The sequence below is a fragment of the Ostrinia furnacalis genome, unplaced genomic scaffold, assembly GCF_004193835.3.
Source record: "Ostrinia furnacalis isolate ACB-3 unplaced genomic scaffold, ASM419383v2 OfSCF6076, whole genome shotgun sequence".
NCBI classification, from domain to species: Eukaryota; Metazoa; Arthropoda; class Insecta; order Lepidoptera; family Crambidae; genus Ostrinia; species Ostrinia furnacalis.
In genome coordinates this window covers 165,641-192,560 of record NW_021136315.1, presented here as the reverse complement: position 1 = coordinate 192,560, position 26,920 = coordinate 165,641, and the positions used below count along the sequence as shown (strand labels likewise).

Here is a 26,920-nt window from a genome sequence, read left to right as displayed (position 1 = left end):
CCTTTTCGAATCGAACAGTGAGCGTAGTGTGAGTTTACGTCAAACGCATTCGTTGTCGACTGCGTAAAAAATTGTCATCAAATGTATGACGAATTGTACAGCGACCCTAGCGGAAACTTTCAAGAACAAATCTTCATATATTTTTAACGCGCCCTCAGATTTATTATAACACCGCGTATACAGGGTGGAAACGATAAGTGATCTCATTCGATTATTTCTAAACTATACAAGATATTGAAAAGCTGGTTATTGATCCTGAAAGAGTTAACTAGCTCTATCCAACGGTACTAATAATAGGTTACAGAATTAACTGGATCTATTCAAAAATTAAATGTTTCCATATGCCCAGCCAAACAATATTATAAGTATTAAGTGTTTTTTATTAAATAAAATGAACACTTAAAATGAACTCGTAAATTGCATTCTAATTTAAAATTATTCTTTGAAAACATTGGTTTTAGGCTTTACTTGCTCTAATATTATCAAGACATGAGTGCCATGACTGTGGCTGTACTAAATGTATGGAAGCTGGAAACATTGAATTTTCGGATAGATCCAGTTTATTCTGTAACCTATTTATTGGTACCGTTTGAAAAAGCTTGCTTGAACTTTCAGACTCAGTAATCAGTTTTTCGATATCTTATTCAGAAATTTGATATCATCATTTTATTTTTTTTTAATTTTCATACAAAATAAATTTTATAAAATCAGCTATGTATGAAAAATAAAATTATTAAAATGAAGATACCAATTTACTGACTTCACCATACCATTTATATGACCATGTTAACATGGGCTAGTGTCGGCTCATATACCCATTTACCTAACACCCTGTATAGTTTAGAAATAATCGAGTGAGATCACTTAACGTTTCCACCCTGTATAATAGCCGTTACATATCTACATATTGACGTGAATACCGCGCGGTCAGCCGTGCCATATGCATATGGACGGTTTGTACTATTGCGCCGGCAGCGACGGCTGCGTCGGACGGGAAGGAGAATGGGCACGCGCCGGCTCCTCCGGTTCCTCTTGCTTTTTGTTTTGGACGAATCTGTAATAACATTCGTGTATTAGATAAGGGTATCGCTGTTAAAATATTTGGGGCATTCCACGCGAAGCGGGCAGGTAAAAAAAGTCGATGTTTCCGATTTCAGTAATATTTGAGTATGTTCTACCTATACATATTATTGATACGTGTACCAAATTTTTTTGTAATATAATGACTAGTTTAAGAGTTATGGGTCTTCGAAGTTTTCGACAACCGGTTGGCATGCAGTACTTCAAAGCCGATTATGGAGTCATAAAATTATATATTAAAATAATTAAACCACGGGATTTATTACTTCATTTACCGTGCTTTTTAACTGTATTTTTGGAAACGAAAAAAAAATTATTTTTTCCTAAAAAAAATGCAAATTAATTTTTTTTCCTTGATTTTCACAAAGTTCGACCCTTTCGATTTTTTTAATTTTTTTTATTTAAATAGCTAATATTGTGTAGAACATTCATGCCAACTTTCAAAGTGGGCGTGGAAGTGGATTCGGAGCTAGACTGAAAATACTGCCGAAGGGTGGCGTCCAGCGCCGCGCCGTCGCGCTGCCGCGCCTGAAGCCCGCCGCCTGTGCGCGTTTAGTGAAACTGACAAGCAAATAAAATCACTTTTGACGAAATGTTTTTTAGATTTTTAATAACACCAATACATTTTTAGTACCTATTAAATACTAAAAAATACGTTATGGCCAGGCTTGTTCTTACTCGGACACTGAAAGGATCGCTCCGAACTCCGAAAATCGGTCAAATGAACTAGTTCGGTCTTCTAGTACTATTAACTAGCACATTTTAGTACACTGATTCTATTAGGTAGATCGAACGAAAAAAGTCTTTATTCATATGCATTTATGGTCCAATATCGAAAAATACTCGCTACACACTCACAGAGCCGAATCCATCTCGCTCGCGCGCGGTTGTCACCAATTTCACGTCTCGTTCACACCTATTCATTAGTGATCGGCTGTACTAAAGTGAACTAAAAGACCGATTTGAACGACCAAGACGGAATAGTTCGTTCTCGTTCACTTAATTAAAGGAATTGCTTCCTATTAGTACATAGTACATGTACTACACAAGCCTAGTTATGGCGTATCCGCACATGCCGGGCGGCACGGCCGGTTCGGTTCGGTTCTGGGTATTAGTCCTGACCTAAATTAACTGGTGGATCTATTAATCCGGTCCACAATATCTTCTAATTACCAATAATTTACGACCTTTCAAAAGACTAGATAGAATGAAAGGTCTAGTATTCATTATATCTAAAAATTATTATGAGCCACTTAATTTCATAGGAATAGGATGAAAGCACTGACGACCGTCTGCCTCCCACATAATCGCCTTTTGTAACTCGAAAGGTATAAAAATAACAGCTCATTCTATTTTTGTTAGGAAATATTCACAGTTACGAGTAATGTAATTTATTTTTCACGATACGGAAAAACGCAACTTTATTTACTACTACTACTTTATTTTATAACGTATTTTAGTATTTAATAGGTATTAAAAATGTCTTGGTGTTATTAAAAATCTACAAAACATTCCGTCAAAAGTGATTTTATTTGCTTGTCAGTTTCACTAAACGCGCACAGGCGGCGGGCTTCAGGCGCGGCAGCGCGACGGCGCGGCGCTGGACGCCACCCTTCGGCAGTATTTTCAGTCTAGCTCCGAATCCACTTCCACGCCCACTTTGAAAGTTGGCATGAATGTTCTACACAATATTAGCTATTTAAATAAAAAAAATTAAAAAAATCGAAAGGGTCGAACTTTGTGAAAATCAAGGAAAAAAAATTAATTTGCATTTTTTTTAGGAAAAAATATTTTTTTTTTCGTTTCCAAAAATACAGTTAAAAAGCACGGTAAATGAAGTAATAAATCCCGTGGTTTAATTATTTTAATATATAATTTTATGACTCCATAATCGGCTTTGAAGTACTGCATGCCAACCGGTTGTCGAAAACTTCGAAGACCCATAACTCTTAAACTAGTCATTATATTACAAAAATATTTGGTACACGTATCAATAATATGTATAGGTAGAACATACTCAAATATTACTGAAATCGGAAACATCGACTTTTTTTACCTGTCCGCTTCGCGTGGAATGCTCCATTTGTTGGTTATATTGAACATTATCGCGTAACAAACATAGAAAAAAAAAACATACGGGTCGAATTGAGAACCTCCTCCTTTTTTGAAGTCGGTTGAAAAATTGATTTCTTTTTAGGGTTCCGTAGCCAAATGGCAAAAAACGGAACCCTTATAGATTCGTCATGTCTGTCTGTCCGTCCGTATGTCAAAGCCATTTTTTTTATTTTCAGGTAAAGAAGTCTGAAAAGTTGTGAAGTATACTATGCGACCACAAAATACGGTTATTTAATGAAACAACTTGTAAACCTTTCACGCAAATAAACTGATTTGATTTGATTTTGACTTATCCATAAAAACTCATAGCACTCATTAATTTTTGCAAATAGGCTTTTAAAAAGCACTTTTATAGCATAGTCTACAAGTTGCAGGCGCGTGGTGTAGCTTACTACCAATAGGCGACCACTATTGTTCGTAAGCAACCTTTAGACATTCAGTGATCAATCTCGAAAGTGCGGGTTAACCTCATAGTAGACTGTAAAGTAACTGATACACATGGTCAGTAAGGCACCAAAGTACAAATGTGAGGTGTGGCCTTCAATCGATGGAAGTAACGGCACAGTAGGTGACCATCTGTTGACCAACCTCATACCAACGTGTTACAACCAAACTGTAGACATCATTCGTAGTCTCTAAAATACAAGCGCGAGGTGGTAGCCTACAATCGAAGGCTGTCACACTAGACGACCATATGATCAAAATGCCTCTACATGCCTAGCGGCAGAGGCTACTGACTTAAAGACATCATGGGTGGTCTCTCAAGAGACCACGTCAAGGCCACACTGAGTGACCACCAGTCGCCCTACCTATCTAACCTCTTACTATGTATTAAACTGACCTGTAAACATCGTCAGTAGTCTGCAAAGTCCCCAGCCCAAGGTGTAGCCTTCGTCCAATAGGCGGCGGCGCGGCGCTGGGCGACCACCAGTCCACCACGCGGCCCACCACGGGCACGCGCCGAAGGAGCCCTTCCTGCCATAGCCACTCGGCTCACAATGAGGGCTATCGTTTTTATACTTAAGAGTTGGCACCCCTGGCGATTGACAGGACCTTACTCTATCTGGCGCCATCTTGATGAATGCAAATGCGATAGTCCTCCTACCACTTTAGCGCTCACCAGTTGGCGCCACTGTCTTCGCTACTAGCAAGTGACAGGACCTTACTCTACCCTCGTAGCGCCCACGGATTTTTTGGATCCTCTTTAACTACGACCCGACCGTCCTTCTTATAGGACTTATAGTTATAGTCCTATCAGCCCAAGATTTTGTGTTGAAATTCGTATGTGTTAGAGTTACCGGTTTGAAGTGAAACTTTCAGGGTATAATTATGATTATATTAGCATGTGTTTTTAAATTCAATTATTTGTCTACCTTTTGTTCTTTACAAAGGCCATCGGGCCACAAATTCTAGATTAAAAGGAAGTATTAAGTGATGTAAAATTAAATAATACAAAAAATTAGTAGTGTAAAGAGTATTAAATTAATAATAATAATAAATATAATAAATATTTTTGAACAATTTCACACATAACGCTATCTAGCCCCATAGTAAGCAATTAATATGCTTGTGTTATGGGTGCTCGCTTAACGGATATACTACATTATATACGTTTTAAATACATACATATTATACTAGTAACACCCAGACCCATCACAGAAATTAAAATTCATCATTTCAATTTCTGCCCGGCTGGGAATCGAACCCGGGACCTCTCGGCATAGTAGTCCCTTTTAGAACTACTACACCAAACGGCCGACAAATAATTAATTAATTAAATTAATTATTAGTGAAAGATAAGTTGCATTTTTATATTAGTAATATTCCATAAACCAATATAACACAAAGCCACAAACTAAAAATATTATGATATTTTTAGTACTATAACACAAAGCCACAAACTAAAAATATTATGATATTTTTAGTACTAGCTTCGACCCAACCGCCTTCACAAAGTACATATTATTTCAAACCAAGATTTCGCAGAATTTCTGCCCTAAAAATGCAAAGTAATTATCTCTATTTAAGTAATACCTATTCGTTAGCAACTTTTTGCATAAAAACATACTCGACAACCACGGATTATCATAAAAAAATGCGATTTACTAACTACGTGTTAGTGAGCCGTCCATACCGCCGGCCATTTTTAAAAAAATCCCATCTGTCAATTGTGACAGCCAATGGTAGCATACCGGAAACTGTTCCCTAATATTTCGTTCAGAAATCGAATTAAATTATTTCTTTAAGCCGCGAAATTTCAAAAATCTAGACAAAGTTTAATAATATGGCCTTCTGAAAGGCGCATGGGCGGTAATTGAAAGTTAGTTGAAAAAAGTTCTGGGCTGTAGTCGTCATGTTTATTTTGGGTTATCAAAAGGCGCGTGGGCGCTACGAGGCTACAGTGGCGCTAACTGGTGAGCGCTAAAAACGATAGCCCTCATTGAAGCATCCACCACCTAACCTCAAATATCCGTAGTCTCCAAAGTAAAATCGATCGGTGGGGTGCAATACTGAGTAACCATCTTTTGACCAAACTCTTACTTAGGTACTTAGTGGTGTCGCAAAGTCGCAACAGTAACTAGAGTAGTCTTCAAAATACACACTAAGTGAGCATATTTTGACCACGTTCTTACCTACTTACTGGTATACAATCAACCTGTGCGACCACCAGTCGTTCTACCTGTCTCCTTTCGGAATATGTATGCAACTATAGTCTGGTCTGTGAGCACGTAGAATTTTGTCCAATGACCCCAAGCTACTCATCCTTATCGTTCGCGCGTAATTAATAATTATGTTGCTATCGCGCTCGCACACTCACTGCGGGCGCCCGTCGCACAGTCGCGACAGCAATATAATTACGCGCGAGTGAGCTTGGGGTCATTGGACAAAATTCTACGTGCTCACAGACCGGGCTTTATCGACTGACCTGTAAACATCGTCCGTAGTCTGCAAAGTCCCCAGCCCAAGGTGTAGTCTTCGTCCAATAGGCGGCGGCGCGGCGCTGGGCGACCACCAGTCCACCACGCGGCCCACCACGGGCACGCGTCGAAGGAGCCCTTCCTGCCATAGCCGTTCTGCACTTTCGCGCTCCAAATCCGCTTGCGCTGCTTCGATTCCTGAGGACAGTTTTGGGTTGGATAAGGAGGCTTGTTTAAAGATGATTAAAACTAAAGTTAGAGTCTGATATGATATGTGGCGCCATCTATAGCGCTACTTTGTATGTCTGATTATTAAAATCAGTTTATTTGCAAATTCATTTTATTTAGTTTTTAGACTAAACTTCACATTTAAAGCTTCGATATTCATCTTAGCACCACTTACACATAATGATATTATCTGATGGACTCATCGTTTCAGAACTACGCTAAGCATTCTCGCACTTATCATAATTATCATCTTGTGGAGAAGCAGCCTAAATTTTAACTCTATAAGAGATACATCTATATATATAAAAGAAAGTCGTGTTAGTTACTTCGCTTATAACTCAAGAACGGCTGAACCGATTTAGCTGAAAATTGTCAGGGAGGTAGTATAGAGCCAGGAGAAGGACATAGGATACTTTTTATCCCGTTATTTATTGCCATTAAGGCGGAACAAAGTTCGCCGGGTCAGCTAGTTGTTGATAAAGTCCAGTCATTTAAGCTTNATGAAAAATCTAAACCGCTTAATTAAGTAGACCTTAAGTGATGCAGTGACCGCGCGCTCTCCGCCCTCTATCTCGAAAACGGTTCACCGTATAAAAAAAGTTTTTGAACAAAATTTGTAGAGAATTTAGTATTCTACAATATTGATAATAAGTACAAATAGCAAAAAACCCACAGGAAATGAGATATTTTTAAAAAAAGCGCAAAAAACCGATTTTTGTGACCGTTGACCTTGAAATTTAATAGTTGCTTACACCCTACCATATGTAGGTTTTGAGACAACTTTTAGGGTGTCAATATACACGTATTTACAGACTTACAGCTGGGTATCTCGAATTCCGAGGTGAACTTACTATAATGACTGGACTAATATAGGCACATCATGTTGATAATTCCATTGATTTTTACCTGTGAATAAAGTTGAAATTACAGTAAATTAAGAGCTTATAATTTTATTATAATACGTGAATATGATAAGTCTGTGTCGGCCGATACTATGCCGAATGCGATTTTAAGCTGACGGAATAAGGTTCAAATCACCTTTCTTGTCTTGTTGCTTCAAGCTCCATATCAGCTCATCAGCAGTGACCATGCCGAATGCGTCCCTGTGCTAAGGAAATACGATTCAAATCACCTTGAAGACCTGCTTCAGTAGCTCCTCTATGTCTGTATCAGCTGTGACCAAGCCAAATGCATCTTTATACGCAGGGAATAAAGTTCAAATCACCTTAAATACCTCGCTCCAGTAGTTACCCTAGATCCGTGTCAGTTGTCACTATACTAAATTCGTCCTTATACTTAAGTAGATACAGTTCAAATCACCTTTCTTGACGAGCTAGCTCATCTCGTGGCTGACCATCGCTACAAGCTCCAGTAGTTCCTCTATGTCCGTGTCAGCTTTAACCATGCTAAATGCGTCCTTAAGCTAAGGGAATACGATTCAAATCACCTTGAAGATCTCCAGTAGGTTCTCTGTTCGTATAAGCTGTTACCATGCCGAATGCGACTTCAAGCTAAAGAGATAAGGTTCAAATCACATTTTTTTGCTATCTCGCGTCTGGCCGTCGCTACTAAAATAATTGTATCATGTCGATGCGCTAGAAGCTCCACTAGTTCCTCTACATCCGTGTCATGCCGAAAGCGTCCTTATGCTAAGTAAATAAGGTTCAAATCACCTTTCTTGACGACCTCGCTCATGTCTGTGAGCACGCGCGACTTCTCCTCCACGTCGCGGCCGGCCGTCGCCACCAGCTCTAGTAGTTCCTCTATGTATATCAGCTGTCATGCCGAATGTGTCCTTATACTGAGGGAACAAGGTTCAAATCACCTTTCTTGACGAGCTAGCTCATCTCGTGGCTGACCATCGCCACCAGCTCTAGTAGTTCCTCTATGTATATCAGCTGTCATGCCGAATGTGTCCTTATACTGAGGGAACAAGGTTCAAATCACCTTTCTTGACGAGCTAGCTCATCTCGTGGCTGACCATCGCCACCAGCTCTAGTAGTTCCTCTATGTATATCAGCTGTCATGCCGAATGTGTCCTTATACTGAGGGAACAAGGTTCAAATCACCTTTCTTGACGAGCTAGCTCATCTCGTGGCTGACCATCGCCACCAGCTCTAGTAGTTCCTCTATGTATATCAGCTGTCATGCCGAATGTGTCCTTATACTGAGGGAACAAGGTTCAAATCACCTTTCTTGACGAGCTAGCTCATCTCGTGGCTGACCATCGCCACCAGCTCTAGTAGTTCCTCTATGTATATCAGCTGTCATGCCGAATGTGTCCTTATACTGAGGGAACAAGGTTCAAATCACCTTTCTTGACGAGCTAGCTCATCTCGTGGCTGACCATCGCCACCAGCTCTAGTAGTTCCTCTATGTATATCAGCTGTCATGCCAAATGCGTCCTTATTACTGAGGGAATAAGGTTCAAATCACCTTGAAGACCTCGCTCCAGTAGTTACTCTAGGTCAGTGACAGTTGTCACTATACTAAATTCGTCCTTATGCTAAGTAGATACAGTTTAAATCACCTTTCTTGACGATTTCGCTCATCTACCGCCGAGCCGTCGCCACTAGTTCTAACAGCTCCTCTATATCTGTGTCAGCTGTCATCATACTAAATGCGTCCTTATGCTAAGGGAATAAGGTTCAAATCACCTTTCTTGACGACTTCGCTCATGTCTGTGAGCACGCGCGATCTCTCTTCCACATCTCGCCCGGCCGTCGCCACCAGCTCTAGTAGTTCCTCTATGTCCGTATCAGCTGTCACCATGCCGAATCTGTAAAAGAAAAACATATTGTCATTTGTTTGTCAGTTGGCTTGTAATAAAGAAACATGGCCTTCAGACTTTATTATTTAGTATTTTTTAAGAGAAAACCTCTTTTTTTAATTAAATCTACTGATTCAAGTGGTAATTCAACCCACGACCTTAGTAATTTGTAAGAGCACAAGTTAGTAATAAATAGTTTGCGAGAATTTGGGAAATCTGTGTAATAATATCGGGAATTTTGTCAATACTCCTTTGAGATTCATCTCACCGGAAAGGAGTGGAGGCCGTGTACCGGAAAACGCAGCGTGTGACGTCTACCCACTAGGTGGACCGAAGACATCATAAAGGTAGCAGGAAGGCGCTGGATACAGGCCGCTATCAGCCGGGCAACATAGAAATCATTAAGGGGAGACACACGAGAAAGCTCCGTCTAACTCGCGTAGAATGTCAACCAACTGACCGTTCCCTAAACCGTTGTGGACGTAGCCTGGACACAATATTGGCAATATTCCAAGCAATATTGGCAATATTCATCTCACCTGACACGCCATGCCGTCTTCCCCGTCCTCACAAGAGAAGGCTCCGTCTGACTCGCGTAGAGTGTCAACCAACTGACCGTTCCCTAAACCGTTGTGGACGTAGCCTGGACACAATATTGGCAATATTCCAAGCAATATTGGCAATATTCATCTCACCTGACACACGCCATGCCGTCCTCTCCGTCTCCACAAGAGAAGGCGCCGTCTGACTCGCGTAGAGTGTCAACCAGCTGTCGTTTAAGGAAGTTGAGGTCCTAGTCTAGAGGCAATATTGGCAATATTCAGCTCACCTGACACACGCCATGCCATCTTCCGTTCTCACACGAGAAAGTCTCCGTCTGACTCCCGTAGAGTGTCAACCAACTGACCGTTCCCTAAACCGTTGAGGACGTAGCCTGGACACAATATTGGCAATATTCCAGGCAATATTGGCAATATTCATCTCACCTGACACACGCCATGCCGTCCTCCCCGTCTCCACAAGAGAAGGCTCCATCTGACTCGCGTAGAGTGTCAACCAGCTGTCGGTTGAGGGCATTGAGGTCATAGCCTGGAGGCAATATTGGCAATATTCCGAGCAATATTCAGCTCACCTGACACAAGCCATGCCGTCCTCCCCGTCCCCACAAGAGAAGGCTCCATCTGACTCGCGTAGAGTGTCAACCAACTGTCGGTTGAGGGCATTGAAGTCATAGCCTAGAGGCAATATTGGCAATATTCCCAGCAATATTGGCAATACTCCAAGCAATATTGGCAATATTCAGCTCACCTGACACAAGCCATGCCGTCTTCCCCGTCCCCACAAGAGAAGGCTCCATCTGACTCGCGTAGAGTGTCAACCAGCTGTCGTTTAAGGAAGTTGAGGTCCTAGTCTAGAGGCAATATTGGCAATATTCAGCTCACCTGACACACGCCATGCCATCTTCCGTTCCCACACGAGAAAGTCTCCGTCTGACTCCCGTAGAGTGTCAACCAACTGACCGTTCCCTAAACCGTTGAGGACGTAGCCTGGACACAATACTGACAATATTCCAATCAATATTGGCAATATTCATCTCACCTGACACACGCCATGCCATCTTTCGTTCCCACACGAGAAAGTCTCCGTCTGACTCCCGTAGAGTGTCAACCAACTGACCGTTCCCTAAACCGTTGAGGTCCTAGCCTGGACACAATACTGAGAATATTCCAAGCAATATTGGCAATATTCAGCTCACTGACGCACGCCATGCCGTCTTCCCCGTCCTCGCAAGAGAAGGCTCCGTCTGACTCCCGTAGAGTGTCAACCAACTGTCGAATCCCTAAACCGTTGAGGACGTAGCCTGGACACAATACTGACAATATTCCTAGCAATATTGGCAATATTCATCTCACCTGACACAAGCCATGCCGTCTTCTCCGTCCCCACAAGAGAAGGCTCCGTCTGACTCGCGTAGAGTGTCAACCAGCTGTCGGTTGAGGGCATTGAGGTCATAGCCTGGACACAATACTGACAATATTCCTAGCAATATTGGCAATATTCATCTCACCTGACACAAGCCATGCCGTCTTCTCCGTCCCCACAAGAGAAGGCTCCGTCTGACTCGCGTAGAGTGTCAACCAGCTGTCGGTTGAGGGCATTGAGGTCATCTGGCGACGCTTCCTCCCAGCCTGGAGGCACGAACCGGACTCCTCCTAGACCTGGTACGAGAATATGGACGGTATTGTCACTGAATAGAGTTCAAATTGATCTGACAATATGTGAATAGATATTTTTATTAATCCTATGTTGAATGCATAAAGTTAAAATTGATGCGGCTCTGTCTATTAAACAACGGCAGAGCTATGGCCATATAATTTTATCGACGCATCTTATTGATTCTAAACTTTTTAGTAAAAAAAACCACGATACAATTTCATCGTCTTTGATTTAACCTGCTTAAAGGTAAATATTTAATTTATTTATTGACAACTAAGGGTGGATTCGACCAAACAAGAGTAATAATATTTACTTAATACCTTAGAAGAAATCGTGAGTTTTGACGTATTTCCCATAATGAAACTGTCAATGTGCCAATTACTCGGATAAAAGTTTGGTCGAACCGGGCCTAAGAAGATAGCTAGATGAAAAAAGCCAATAAAAGACGAAGGTCAATATTTGTGTAATTTTTTTAGAAGAAACTACGTCCACAGATGAACTGTCATTAGCAAAAGGCCGCTACCAACCGGTCATTATAGAAACCATGTTGTAGGCCTATGTTCAGCAGTGGACGTCTATTTTTAAAATGATGATAGCTAAAATAATTAACCACTTACCAGCCCAGCCGGGTACATGCACCAACTTCAAGTACGGATGCTCGTTAACCCTTTGGTGGAAGGGGTCTCTGAGGGACACGGTCGCGTGTAACACGTGTAGTTGTGCTTCTAGCTCGCCGGCCCAGGCTTCAACTTTGTCTTCTTCAAGCAAAGAGCCTTCTAAAGGACAGTACCGGAGGACTATGCCGTGGGACTCTGTTTCGCAGACTTCTATGCTTAGCTGCGGAATAGAGATTAAAGTTCAATAAAATGTGACAACTAAATAAGTCTCGAGCACTGACTTCTATACACACTGGACAGGCTGTCTCATACAAATGACAGAATTTTGTGTGCCAATTTGAAGCGTCACTACTACCCGAGAACAAATTTTCACGTACATTATATGGAGTAACCAAAGGAGTAAGCAAGAAAGAAAATCACTTAGTTCCATGGACACTCGTATCTGCCTACAGCCACAGAATAATAATAAGTACTACGTACAGAAGTTTTACTTCGCGAAGGTATTTAAAAAAATGTATGCTCAATGTCATTAACAACATGGTGTAATTTAGCCTGTCTCAAGAGTCAAGCACCATTTTGTTGACAAACGTCAGTGATCGGCACTGCGCCGAAGCTATAGGGCTGACTTCGGTAAAATGATGTGACGTGAGGTGCCAAACTGCGGAAAATGGCGGAGGAAATACATGATTTAGCATGAATTATCATGAATAATATTAACTACTTATTTACCTCTCAGTATTTTGAGGCAACTTAAAAAAGTACATTTTGTGTTTTTATTATTATTTAGGCAGTTAAATACTGCACAGTATTTAGTACACCATTTTCTTTATTTTCTTCCATCATACACAAGAATACGCGTGCGTGAGTCAATGTTCGCTCGTATGTGAGGCCTTGTCGAATAGTATCCTGTAGGTGGGCTATCGTGCGTGTTTTGTTTTCGATGTAAACTCGCAGAGTTGAACAGGCCTGCTACAGCGCCAAAATGGTGAAAATCAAATAAGCACAAAAATATTATGACAGCAGCCAGTCCAGTGTGTACAGAAAGAGGTCAGTGGTCTCGAGTATGTAAAAGAAAAAGTGCGTCTATTAAGAATGACTTCCATGAAGAAACAAGGTGGACCGACGACCTCGTAAAGGTAGCAGGAAGACGCTGGACGCAGGCCGCTACTAACCGGCCATTATGAAAATCATTGAGGGAGGTAGTAGACGTCTAATGGCTGAAATGATGATGATGATATTATTAATATTGTTTTTAGTTTTTTTGGTTATGTTCGTATCACAAAAATATAGAGCAATTCACGAAAAAGAGCGATTTGCATAACTTTAATACAAGAAACAAAAATAAACTTGCCGTTCCAAATTTCAGACTGCATAAGATTGGGAATTCATTTATGGGGAAATGTATTAAATTATTTAATAAATTACCACAAACTGTTGTAGAACTACCCATTCATAAATTCAAAGCACATATTAAAAGTACCTTAATGAAAAAGGGCTACTATAAAGTCGATGATTATTTAAAAGATAAAAATGTTTGGGATGCGTAACTGCCTAGCTCGCATAAATATTTATAACTATGTATTTTGAAAACCTGTAAACCCTTGAAAAAGAGGCTGACAATAGTGTCTGAGTTTCTTGCGCTGCTTCTTCTCAGCACTGGCCCATTTATTGTCCTGAAGCAGTGGTAGGGTTAACACTGGCCCGTGTAAAAGTGTTTTAAGCCTACTTACAGAAATAAATGAGTTTTACTGAGTTTTTTATTAATGTTTTCATTATTTCTTCTTACCATCTCAGCCTCTCTCTGCAGCACTTGTCCAAGCCAGGAGTTGAGCTTGTCGTAGTACGGCGGCGGCTTCTCCACGTCTGGCGGCGCAAACTGGAAGGCTACACACGCGGACGCTTGGCTCACTGCTTCCTGGAATATGGTTGTTATTTAGTATTACGTAAGGTACAAAGTAAAGTAAGGCCAACGAGAAGAGATACCAAATGTAATCAAACCCAATGTCATCGTCATTTGGAATAGTAGGGGTGGGTTGCACCACCTATCTTTAACGGTAACTATGACGATAACCGGTGCTTTTTGTATGGAATTTCACAGATTTTTGACATTTGTCAAAGTTAAAGTAAGATGGTGTAAACCAGCCTAAGGGTTTGACTTTGACATACCGTACTTTAGATTGATGGATTTGCTCACTGTTTATTGTGGGAATGTGAATTCTATTTAGTATTACGTAAGCAACAAAGTAAATAGATAGGTAGATGAAGAATTTAGTTGTTTTTTTTTATGTGATAGGAGGCAAACGAGCAGACGGATCACCTGATGGTAAGTGATTACCGTCGCCCATAGACACCCGCAGACCCAGGGGCGTTACAGGTGCGTTGCCGGCCTTTAAGGTGAAGATAAGTTGTATTACAATAGGCACATTACAGGAACATGATTCGGTTTTTTCTTTTTTTCTCCTCCTTTGCTGAATCAGCGCACGGCAGTCACTAATTTACCAGAAGCAAATGGAGGATTTGTTCTACACTCCCCAGATGTGTTGGGAAGGGCTGATGTTCACTTATTTCAATACTCAATAAGATTATTGCTTCCATAATAGTAATATAGGTGTTACACAGTGCCGTATTATCCATAAGGCACTTTAGGCCAGTGCCTAGGGGCCCACTATGGCCAGGGGCCCACTATGACCATGGGCCCAGCACTCCCGATAAAAAAATGACAAAAAAAATGTTAAAGATTATTTTTATGCAACAAAACTCAAACCACCTCAAAACTTCGCCTTATTTTTGGTTTACACATTCAATCGTCATATTTCGATATTGTGGAACCTAATTAATTATCGTGACGTTGGTATTACTGCTTTGGTTTACATGACAGGTCGACGGTCGACGCCCTTCAGAGGCTAAAAAGCCTCACTGTGGAGGCTAGGGAGAGGGCTGAGGGTGTGTTGGCTGTATCATTCGATATAGCCAACGCTTTCAATACCATCCCTCATCCCACCATACTCTAGGCACTTGAACATCACAGAGTGCCTCAGTACCTTTGAGCGCTGCTGGCCGATTACTTACGGGACCGCGAAGTCCTGTATGTTAACAGAAACAGCCAGCTCAAACGGCGTAGCCAGCGGGGTTCCGCAAGGTTCGGTTCTCGGTCCACTCTTGTGGAACCTAGGCTTCAACTGGCTCCTCCGGGGCGTCCTTCTCGCGGGCATGAGTGTCACATGCTATGCGGATGACACTCTGGTCACTGCCCGAAGAAGACATTTGGGGCCGCGGATCGGCTGGCGTCGGCGGGCGGCACATTAGTCGCTCGCAGAATACGACGCCTCGGCCTGAAAGTCGCGCTGGAGTAGACTGAGGCCCTCTTCTTTCCGGGGCCAGCGCGACCCTCCCGACGCGTTGAGGACGTTAGGATTGACGTCAAAGGCCAAATGAAATATCTGGGCCTCACGCTTGATGGGAGGTGGCATTTTAGCCCGCACTTCAACGGGCTAGCGCCACGCCTCCTCAAGGCAGCCAGCGCACTGAGTTGGCTCCTCCCGAATTTGGGAGGGCCACAAACGAGGTGTCGTCGACTTTATGTCGGCGTTCTAAGGAGCATGGCGCTGTATGGCGCCCCAGTCTAGGTGGACGCACTCAACAAGAGGGAGAATGCTGCCCTTCTGCGCAGACCCCAGCGGGCCATAGCGCAGAGGGTCGCAAGGACCTACCGCACGGTAGGGCACGCTGCGGCGTGCGTCCTCACTGGTACTCCTCCTTGGGAGCTAGAAGCTGGGGTCTTGCCTGTCATCTATCACTGGATGGCAGACCAGAAGGCGCGTGGAAAGCGCCCGGCCCCGGAGCGGTGCGGCGCCGTCACGAAGACATGACTCGCGCGCAGTTTGGCCGCCATTGGTCCTGTTCTGGACGGTACGACCGCACGGGTTCCTCACGTTCCGGTAGGCGCAGGTGCTGACCGGGCATGGCTGCTTCGGTTCGTACCTGCATAGAATCGGGCGACAGGAATCCCCGTACGTGCCACAAATGCGGCGCGGCGGATGACACGGTGCAGCACACCCTCGCGGTCTGCACAGGATGTGAGGAGCAACGCCGTGTCCTCACTGCGGTCGTGGGCCGGGATCTTTCGCTTCCGAGCCTGGTCATCGCCATGCTGGGAAGTGAAGGATGCTGGAAGGCGGTCGTCTCCTTTTGCGAAGAGGTCATCGTTCAGAAGGAGGCAGCGGAGCGCGAGCGGGAGAACGATCCTCTCGCCCCATCGCTCCGCAGACGGAGAAGGGGCCGGAGAAGGCGGTTGTACGACCGTTCTACTCTGCCCCCAGGTGGCGGCTAGCAGGCCGGGGGTGTGGGGGCACCCTTGTCACCTTCGTCTGACGGGAACGGCTTGGCGTTTCGGGCATTCCCGTCGGACCCCCACAAGGGGGGCGTGTAGGGTCCGCCGTGTAGGCGAGCTATCGCTGTAGCGTGGTGTCGCGGAAGTCTAAGGCTACGGCCGAATACTCGCGACACCCCCACTCGGGCTACGGCGGAACGCCGCGGAGGTTTTAGTAGGTATACCCCGTCCTATTCCCTTATTAGGGCGCCGGCAGTCCCACACACCACCCTGTCCCCCGGCAGTGGTGACGGTACGCAAAGCATTTCCTCCGCGACAAAAAAAGGGGGGCCCAAAACGAGCTGTGCCTAAGGGCCCCGAGATGGTTAATCCGGCCCTGGTGTTACAATGTATTTGTACCTTAGTCGCCTGCAGAATTTTTTTATTGAATATCGCCCCGTTTCGATAATGTTTGATAGTAATCTAACGCGTACTTACGACTATGTCCACATTAGGAGGTTCATCGCCGCCTGGTCGATCGCTCTGTAACAAAATATAATAAATTAAATAATTAAAGCCAATGAGGGCTATCGTTTTTATACTTAACAGTTGGCACCCCTGGCGATTGACAGGACCTTACTCTACAGTGGCGCCATCTTGATGAGGGCAAATTCGATAGTCCTCCCACCACTTTAGCGCTCACCAGTCGGTGCCACTGTCTTCGCTACTAGCAAGTGACAGGACCTTACTCTACAGTGGCGCAAACTGGTGAGCGCTAAAACGATAGCCCTCATTGCAAACTTGGACTTACATAATAAGATTCCAGTCATTAAATAAAGTAATTAACTCTAGCTCTATTATTGAGTGCATTACCCAAAAAACTTAACTATAGCATCAACTGCGGCGTCAGACATCTATTATCAAGGGCAGAGCGCTACTTTTGCGACTTTTATGAGTGTTCTCATACAAGATACAAATCAAAAATGACTATCACTTACCAATAGCCTAAGTTGCTCCTACACCACCGTATATGCAGCGCGTGCAGATCTAAACCGCGGCGTTCAACCGGTGCGACTTTTACAAGCGTCTTCAAACATGATATTACCAATAGCCTGCTCCTGTGACACAGCCCTATCGAAACGCGGTGATAGATGATTTTAAGTGTATTCAAACAAGACAAAACTCAACGCGGCGTTCAACATTACTTACCAGCGGCCTAATTCACGTCCAACATTATTACCAAGGCCGCAAGGGCAGAGCGAGGATATCAAATGCTGCGACTTTTAGAAGCTCTAATTACAAACATAATAACTATGACTTACCAACAGCCTCAGCTGCGCCTGCGACACCAACGTATGCGCGGCGCGGGCGGATCTAAACGCGGCGTTCAAACGCTGCGTCAGACATCACTTACCAGGGACAGAGCGATACTAGACTTTCAAACGTTGCGACTGTAAGGTTTAGTTGCACCATCATATTTTAACTTTAACAAACGTCAAACTCCATACAAAAATGCCAGTTATGGTTATAGTTACTGTCGAGTAAGATGATGCAACTCAGCTTTAAGATTGAAGAGAAAAAATACTATCATATACCAATAGTCTAAGCTGCGCGTGCGACACAACTGTATGCGCGGATCTAAACGCGGCGTTCAAACGCTGCATCAAACATCCATTACCAAGGGCAGAACGATGTCAAATGTTGCGACTTTTAGGAGCGTGCTCTAAAGAATACAATAAACCTGCGACACCACCGTATGCGCGGCGCGAGCGGATCTAAACGCGGCGTTCAAACGCTGCGTGAGCCGGCACTTACCAAAGACAGAGTAATACTCTCCTTACAAACGCTGTGACGTATAGGAGCGTGCTTTAAAGAATATAGATGACCTAAACTGAACTGTCCCACCAAAGTCATTGACAGAGGGGCGCCACCATCGTTCACCTTTATAGTTTCCAACATAGCAAAAATCGGAACCAGCGATCCTGTACGGTGGCGCCCCGATGTCACGGATAGGACAGTTCAGTATATTGGGTCTATACAATAAACGTCACTTACCAATAGCCTCAGCTGCGCCTGCGACACCACCGTATGCGCGGCGCGGGCGGATCTAAACGCGGCGTTCAAACGCTGCGTGAGCCGGCGCGCGCCCGCCGCTCGGATGCACGTCCATAACGGCAGCGCCGGCAAACGCCCGCCGCCGCCTGACAGCCCTGCCAGGGCTGCTAGCGCGCCTTCCCTGCTACCCACCTGGGATAAGAAAATTGTAAAAAACTTGGACATACTATATACTGATAAACTGCGCATTCCATTCTAAAAACAAAAGCTGAGTTGCACCACATAACTTTTACGGTAACTATGACGACAACCGGTGCTTTTTGTATGGAGTTTGACAGATTTTTGACGTTTTTTTTTATGCTAGCCAAGGCAGGTATTTGACCGCAATCGCACCTGGTGTTAAGTGAGATGCAGTCTACGTTTGTCAAAGACAAAGTAAGATGGTGCAACCTAGCCTAAGCAGAGCGTGTACAGTCAGCGTTAAAAATTGCAACACGTCTTGTTACAATTGGAATGAGGTTCTAAAAGTTGACAACACGACCTTATTTCAATAGGCTAGATGACAAAATTTCAATTATTTGTCCGTCAGACAGATAATAATTAGAAAACATTAGACTCGTATTTTTACGATTATGAAAAAAAATAAAAAATATGTGTCCAAAATTGTATTATTATCTGTCTGACGGACTGAATAGAATTTCGATTTCATTACCCTATTTATTATATAGAAAAATTAGAATACAATAATAAATATCAAAAACGATTTAATAAAAAATAATATGTATAAAAAACTTACCGAACTAACAGCTTTTGAGTGATCGTTGGCAGTGATAGCTTCTGGTATTTTGTAAAATGTCTGTGTAAGATTTGTTAAAGAATATTATATGATATAACAACATCATTGTGCATTAAACAATCTTGCTTTAAAACATTTACATGCAAATATTCGGCTTTTTTGTGGTAACTATGTATTTTAAAACTTAACTGAACTTGAAATGAGTGACCTATTGATTGATATTATAAAGAAGCAATATTTGTTTATTTGTTTGTTTGTTTATTATAAAGGATACAACAGTAGGCAGTCCAGGTATTCCAAACCAAGGCCCTGGAGTTAGTGTGACGGAATCTGCTATGCTGAAACTCTGTGAAGAAAATCACGCAATTTCATTAGTCGCAGAAAATAGAACGTCCCAAAGGAGCTATGAAAAACTTGCTGGTATCATTTTCAATTCACAAAGATAACTATGTTCATGCACCCGAATGTTTGTACTGTGCGAGGATTTAACCATTAGTGATGACTGTCGCCATTGAAAATCTTCTTCCTGTCTATATTTGTAATTTATTCTTGTAGAAATTATTTAAATATTTGTACGCTGACTAATTATACAGCAAATTTTGGCGGTCTACTTATACTAGATTCTGCACAATTTTGGTTATACATAATGGTCTTACCATTATGTATAACCAAAATATTTGAATTTGAATTTTGTCGTGTCGACACTGTCGACAACAAGCCTACACAGTGTCAGCCCAAACCTCCGCTACAAGAGTAGCGTTGTCAGTAGCCTTCATTAAATCTTCCTTTGCAGTTGTTTGGGTACGCAAGGCACGACAATGAATAATCAACATAAAAAAGCATATTAAAAAGTACTTCCTTACCTGATCTCTTCCGCTAGCAGCGGGCAAAGCCAACGCATGGCCCCTCACATGCAAATGCAGGTTCCTCTTAGTGCAAATGGCCCCCAAAGTGGCGAGCGGTGACCCCCAGCCTAACGGGGGGGCACCCACCTCGCCCAGCACTAGTAGGGGCGTCTTGTTGGCCGTTACATCTTCGTCGCATAGGCGCTCTAGGGCTTCGATGTCCATGCCCTTGCCTGGATAATAAATTAGATTATTTAGACATAATGTTTGGTTTATAAGATCGGCAATGTTACGAAATTTATGAACTACCTAGGAATTTTATATGAGACGAGTTATCTTTAATCTTATTTTTATTCATCTTTTTACGTCATTTAGTCGTATGTAAGGAAGGTAACTAATGGCCGTTTTCACCACCAATCCCTAGTTTTTAAGTGACCCCTTGCAAACAAAATTCTTATTATGATGTGTCACCATAGGTCAAATCNCTACAATTGTCTCATAGTTGGTGTGCAGCTCAGCCATCTCTTTCTTTAAATGCTTGTTTTTATCCCACACATCCATCAGCTCCCTCTCATTGTCCTCTCTTTCCCTATTTAATTGCTCAATCAAGTCTTTGGCTGCCTTCAAATCTCTCAAAGCCAGTTGGAGTTGGGACTCCTCCCGGCGAGCGAAGGCTTTACGTGTAAGCATTGTTTCTTTTGGTAAATAAAAAAGTATTAAAATGTAAATGCCAAAGGATCAATTGATCAATAATTGGAGGTTAACAAAAATGTAAGTAAATATAACCTCTTACGCGGGTGACAGTATAAGGTCACAATAATAGTATTTCGTTTCTAAAATATGCACTACTGTTGTAAATATAAAACAAATAGGGGCCACATAAAAATTGATTGATTGGATTGATGGTGAAAATGGCCATTAGAAAATATATAATACAATCAGTTCTTGCTTGTACTGACTTTTAGAAAATGCTTTTAGACTGCCATTAGAAAATGGCCATTTTCACCATCAACCGCTTCTATTAAACTACATAGTAGCTACAATGTTTGTCTAATCATACATCCACATAAAATTAACAAGAAGCCATTGTTTTGTCGAACAGCCGAGTGGCGAGCGCGATAAACGAATGAGGTCAGAGCGAAAATGCGAATTTGTTCTAAATGTACAGTCACTGTTAAAAATGTAAGTCACTTATGGTGACTACCAACTACCACTTTTACCACTACCACTGCACTTACGATTGTGTGGCAATGAACAAGAAGTTTTGACTAACTAAATCATATGAAAATTATGGGACTAAAGGTTCGACCAAATCAACGCGTGCAGCTTGTGTGCACGATGGCGATCAGTAGAAATGAGTAGGATCGCCAACGCCATCGCGCACGCAGTTTGCACGCGTTGGTTTGGCTAAACTTTCAACAACTGCCTCAACATGAAAAATGCTGGCATTGCTGGCAACTATCTTTTACATTGCCACAAAAAAAGAATTGATCAGCCTATTTTTATAAACACCAGTCAAGGGCGCCTCGCACAAGGTATCCGACCTTTCGTAAATTGAACAGAAACAAATCACCATCTTGTATTCATTCAACCGACTGTACCTACTCACACAAATCAGCGTCATTGCCAGTGACGTGTTTAAGCTCGCACGCAATTTGTTTTAATCAAACTATTTAACTGTGGGTCCATTTTAAAAGTAATAACAATAAAACTGAAATTTTGAATGTTTTCAAATGAAGTTCAACGGCCTTTTAATTATACTAAATCAGTCATATTATTTGACAGAAATCGTTTAGATTATTTTGTGTAGATCTAGTATATTTTTAAAGACTGTAAACCCTTGAAAAAGAGGCTGACAATAGTGATTTGAGTTTCTTGCGCTGCTTCTCAGCACTGGCCCATTTATTGTCCCGAAGCAGTGGAAGGGTTGATACTGGGACGTGTCAAAGTGCTTTACAAAGGCCTACTTCAAAAATAAATGAGTTCTAGTGTATCATTGTAAATGTAATTTTGCTTACTAAGAATAACATTCACTAGTGAAATTCAACTTTGTTCTTAATGTAAGATGGTTCAGGAGCGCTGAACAGTTAAGTAACTTTTTTAAGGACATAAGACCAATTAGAAGAAGCGCTGGATGCAGGCTGCTACCAATCGATCAACGTGGAAAGCATTAGGGGAGGCCTATGTTCAGCAGTGGACGTCCTATGGCTGAAATGATGATGATGATGATGAAGACCAATTTATAGACAAGTTTTCTATCTACATACCATCAGCATTGACCGGCACAGGCCTGACGCAGGCCAGCGGCAGACCCAGCTGTCTGCAGAGGTGCTGCACTATGCCCAGTGGACTGGCCACACAGCTGTATATGCAGGGCAGCCGGTTTGTGAACGCCAGCGCTGAAATAAATAGTTTTTATTATTTGTCGGCCGTTTGGTGTAGTGGTTCGAAACTGACTACTATTCCGGAGGTAGCGGGTTCGATTCCCGCACAGGACAAACATTTGTGTGCATGAACATATTTGTTTGTATTGGACTGGGTGTTTTCTATGTATAATATGTATGTATTTACAAAAAAAAGTATTTAAGGCCGGGTAGCAGAGAAAATGGCGAAAATGAGGTTTTCATTTTTCATTTTTGAGGTACTAAACAGTAAAATTAAAGGCTAAGATTTTTATTGGGCATAGTTGAGGATATTTTCTAGGGCTATTAACGGATGGAAACACGATTTGATGAAGTTGACTCGATAGAATAAATTCCCAAAGTTACCTCTATTCGTTTTCTATTTATGGTTTTATTTTTAAAATAAGCGATTTGAGATTCTAAATCTTTTACTAAACTAAAGTTCAGAAATAACTTGAGGGCTTTTAACGGATGAAATTTTTATATTGCGTCTTATTTAGTTACTATGTTAAAAAATGTGGAAAAAATCGTCCATGACGGCTTGGACAATCTCAATCAGTCGCGCGGTGGCGCTTACGGAGGACGGACGCGTGTCAGTTTTTTGGCCGTGACAGTTCGCGATTTGTCAATATTTTTGACAATGATGACTTTGATGAGTCACAGTATAATAATATCAGTGTTACTGGAGAAAGCTTAAATTTTTGATTATTAAAAATTATCAATTTTGTCTACCTATTGAAATTTAAATCGTTCGCATCCTTTTAAACGAAGACTCTACTCATGATACATAGTACATTCCTCAAATATGAGACAAAACCAATGAGTTAAAATTACATTTTAATAGTACCTACATACAATCGTCTTACACTCTTTAGAAGAGCACACTGACACAAATAAATAATAAAAAATACTGTCTAAGGTCTGTAGCTAAAGGTCTAAGCTGTAAGATAGAAGAATCTTCTAGCCAAAAAGATGGCAGATGCAGCAGATGTCAACGGATTTAAAACTGGAGTTCATATGACTCCTTGTAGACTTGAGTCTCTAGAGCGTCCCTTCCTCCACCATGCGTAAAAGTTTTCCAAAAATACTGTCTGAGGTCTGTAATAAAAGTCTAAACTGCAAGATAGAAGAATCTTTTAGCCAAAAACATGGCAGATGCAGCATATATCAACGGATTTAAGACTGGACTGGCACCACCTTGCAATGTCATCCTCTCATTGTTATCTGTAATGTAAATTATTTTTAAAATGTATTTAAAAAATAAAATGTTTGTTTTATTATTTCAATAATCTGACCTCTCAACTCAACTACACTACACAAACACCTTTTTTCGCAACTGTACTGACGAAACCTCGATATTATACCGTTCATTTAAGATGGCAAGCTTTTTGCTGCGGTAATGCACTCCAGGTAACCGTGTGTGATGCTTATTGCTCATAGTGATTTTCGATACAGAGCCCCGCACATACGTTATACATAAACTTCCGGAAGGTCGGGTGACGCCACGCCTCTTTGAACCGTGTTCACTTTTTGGCAGTTATATTCTATGTTTATTCGATTCTAAAATATATTCCCAAAAATTTTGAAAGTTGTTTTAATTTGTATCACTTGGATATGATTTGTATTAGAAAGTGCTGTGAGTGTGACGCTTGAACGGAAGGAAGTCAACCTAACCTAACCAACTGCGTATTTCCAAACTGCGTATTTCTATACTGTGTAGCCGCGAGAGCTCTTTGGCGCGCTGTCTTCGGCGAAGTATTGCGCGCGCAGATTTTGACAGCGTGAAATACCTACTTTAGAAGAAATACCAAGCCTTAAGTATGTTTATATCCGTTGTCTAATACCCATAGTACAAGCTGGTTAGTTTGGGACTAGAAGCGCAGTGTAAAATGTCTAAGGATATATATTTTTTTTATTTTATGTGTTTTATTACTACTAAGGTATAGGTACTGCTTATTATAGTCAGAGGTTGTGTATGGATTGGGTAAAGTCTATTATTTGATTATATCATTTCTATGTGGTTATTGGAGTAGACAGCATACACACACATTATCTATACTTCTTACATATACTTATACTAATATTATAAAGCTGAAGAGTTTGTTTGTTCAAACGAATGCGCTAATCTCAACTACTAGTCAGATTTGAAAAATTCTTCCTGTGTTGTATAGCCCATTTATCAAGGAAGGCTTTTAAGTTATTTTACATCAACCTATATTCTATGTAGTCGGAGCAGTAAAGAAAAATGTTGAAAAAAACAAATCAATGATTCATTTTTCTAGTTTACATTATTATCCAATAGCATACCTCCGTCCTCCAAATAGCGAGGGTATCTGTGGTGCAGGAGCATTCGTGTGACTCGAACCAGGCCCTCCAAGTGCTCATGGTGATAGAACGCGTTGTAATCCGACAGTCTGTAATGCAAGTACAAAAAAAAATAATAATAATAAAATGTTTTATTTGACAAAAAGGGCGACATCACATTAAAATTGAACAAAAAACAAACAAAAAACATGATTAAAACTATTTTTTAAATACTGTTGAATGAGAAACCAAGTATGAATTACATAATATTGCTATTTAGTTAGCACAAAATGTAATTATGTACTAACAAAATCTGAAATGACTTGGTTCAGAGACCATTATAGTCTTGGCAAAGAGATGTTATTATGTTATTGTAAGTAAATAAAGAGAACATTTATTTGGCACCCAATGATACATGACATTATTTATACAAAACAATGCAATACTTGTTTTGGCTATAATAACAGTTAATTATTTACTTTAAATACAACAGAGACAATTTGCGCATTCACACATTTATGTTGTTAATAGTGTAACAAATCATCAACCAGATCAATCATTTTAAAAACTAATTTATGTCAACTATGATATAATATCACACATGTAAACATGTAAAAAATGCAGAATTATACTTTAAATGTCTTGGTTCAGTCACATTTGTAAATATTTACAGAAAACATGATGTGAAAACTTCAAAGGAATGGTAAACAGACAAAACACATATTATAGCAAACAAAATTTACGGTCCACATAATGAGCCTTACAACTATAGTAATAAAGGCCATACAATTAAATGTTTATCAGAGAATTCATCAATTATTGCTAGTAATTTAATGAAATTAATTTTATCATAGAAATGTGATGTGAACAGTGTTTTAGAAACATTCCAATACAATTTGCTATAGTTTTACAACAATTAGCTGTACCTAATAGTTACACTCATAAATAGTGAGTCCATAATCACTAATCTTATCCACTTAATTAAAACTCAAGGTAAACTGATAACGGACACCAATAAAAGTGAATGCACCACATCTATGGCTATAACAGCTACATACAACGTTTATTACCTGAACATGTGCGCCATCCAGCGAGTGGTCTCACTCGCTATGTGTGCGCCGAGCCTCGCTGCGTGAGACCGATCCAGCCTCCCAAACAACGCGGATATACTATGAGACAGAATCGTCGCTCTCGTCACAGCATCCGTAGGCAGCAACGGAGGCTCCATAGTCTCACAATTAGTGTCAGTCTTCAACACCAGATCCTCTAAAACCTTCAAAATCTCATCCATTGGCATTTCATCAGGCTCGAAGAACCCCGCACTGATTTTACGCGGTTCCGGCTTTTTTTCCTCTTCCGCCACATCTTGGGCGTTCACGCCGGCCTCGAGCCGGCCTACCACTTCTGAAACCTGAAATTCTAGCCCGCCAAACGGACGCCGGCCCTAAAATACAAGCGCAGAATTAGTATCGCAAAAGTACACATTATATCACTTGGAAACTTAGGTTTTTACCTCTTCAGGGGAAGCCTCGCTTTTCGGGCTTTGTTTGTTGGACTCGGAATCTGAAGCTGGTGTATCTCCCATGCTGCGTGGCGAATTTATTGCAATTTTATTACACCAACATGAAAATCTGTAAACGTCACTTTTTCAATGTTTTGACGTGGGTGGCTGAAGGAATGAAACGAGAGAGAAGGGAAGCTCCGAATGAAGGGAATTATTGCTTCCAAAGATAATGTAAAGTAATGTAGCCGTCGTCACAATCAACAAAAATATGTCAACATTCAACAAAATTGCCTACAAAAAATGTTGAATGTTAACTTTTATCGATTGTAGAGTAACGGCCGAATACTGAAACACTACTCAAATCTGTCACTCAGCTGACGGGCTCCTAAATTTAAGTATCCTTCAATTTTAAATGGTATTCTCAAACGTTACTCAACGGATTTGAAGCCGTGATCAGCTAAGCAGCTCTCAAATGTTTACATAATGGCAACATTTACCAAAAAAAGTATGTTTTCATTTACACAAATGATAACTTTACGTCTTTTATCCATTACACGCAGCATCGTTTGGTTATGTATTGTCTTTTATGGAAATATACTCAATCAACTTAACATAGAACAGTTTATTTTTAGTTTCTATTATATATAAATCTCGTTTTATCATATAAAAAAATTAATGCTTGCATTTTTATTTAATTAAAAAAATAATTTTAAATGTGATACTTTTTATTGTTGAAATCTATTAAGTGGCGATCGTGGAC

General features: G+C 41.3%; 1 protein-coding gene across 1 annotated transcript; it reads right to left on the bottom strand.

Moving 5' to 3' along the window:
• Window positions 1–829: 829 nt before the first annotated feature.
• On the bottom strand, window positions 830–26,381 carry LOC114361980 (pyridoxal-dependent decarboxylase domain-containing protein 1). The gene is made up of 15 exons (XM_028317215.1): window positions 26,170–26,381; window positions 25,727–26,100; window positions 24,660–24,766; window positions 22,218–22,349; window positions 19,969–20,183; window positions 19,380–19,451; window positions 19,106–19,165; window positions 18,310–18,501; window positions 16,753–16,797; window positions 13,732–13,860; window positions 11,946–12,165; window positions 11,180–11,330; window positions 8,999–9,120; window positions 6,122–6,311; window positions 830–1,054 (listed from the first exon to the last, which is right to left on the bottom strand). The coding sequence occupies exons 1-15, from the start codon at window positions 26,239–26,241 to the stop codon at window positions 961–963; spliced, it is 2,175 nt and encodes a 724-aa protein (XP_028173016.1). The 5' UTR covers window positions 26,242–26,381; the 3' UTR covers window positions 830–960.
• Between the last annotated feature and the right edge of the window lie 539 nt (window positions 26,382–26,920).

Excerpts from the sequence above, each read along its gene's own strand:
- LOC114361980 (XM_028317215.1), bottom strand. The coding sequence starts at position 26,241 with ATGGGAGATACACCAGCTTCAGATTCCGAGTCCAACAAACAAAGCCCG. Across the intron at positions 26,101-26,169 it reads GCGAGGCTTCCCCTGAAGAG|GGCCGGCGTCCGTTTGGCGG; the intron begins GTAAAAACCTAA and ends CTTGTATTTTAG. Across the intron at positions 13,861-16,752 it reads CTCCTAATGTGGACATAGTC|GAAGCAGTGAGCCAAGCGTC; the intron begins GTAAGTACGCGT and ends ACCATATTCCAG.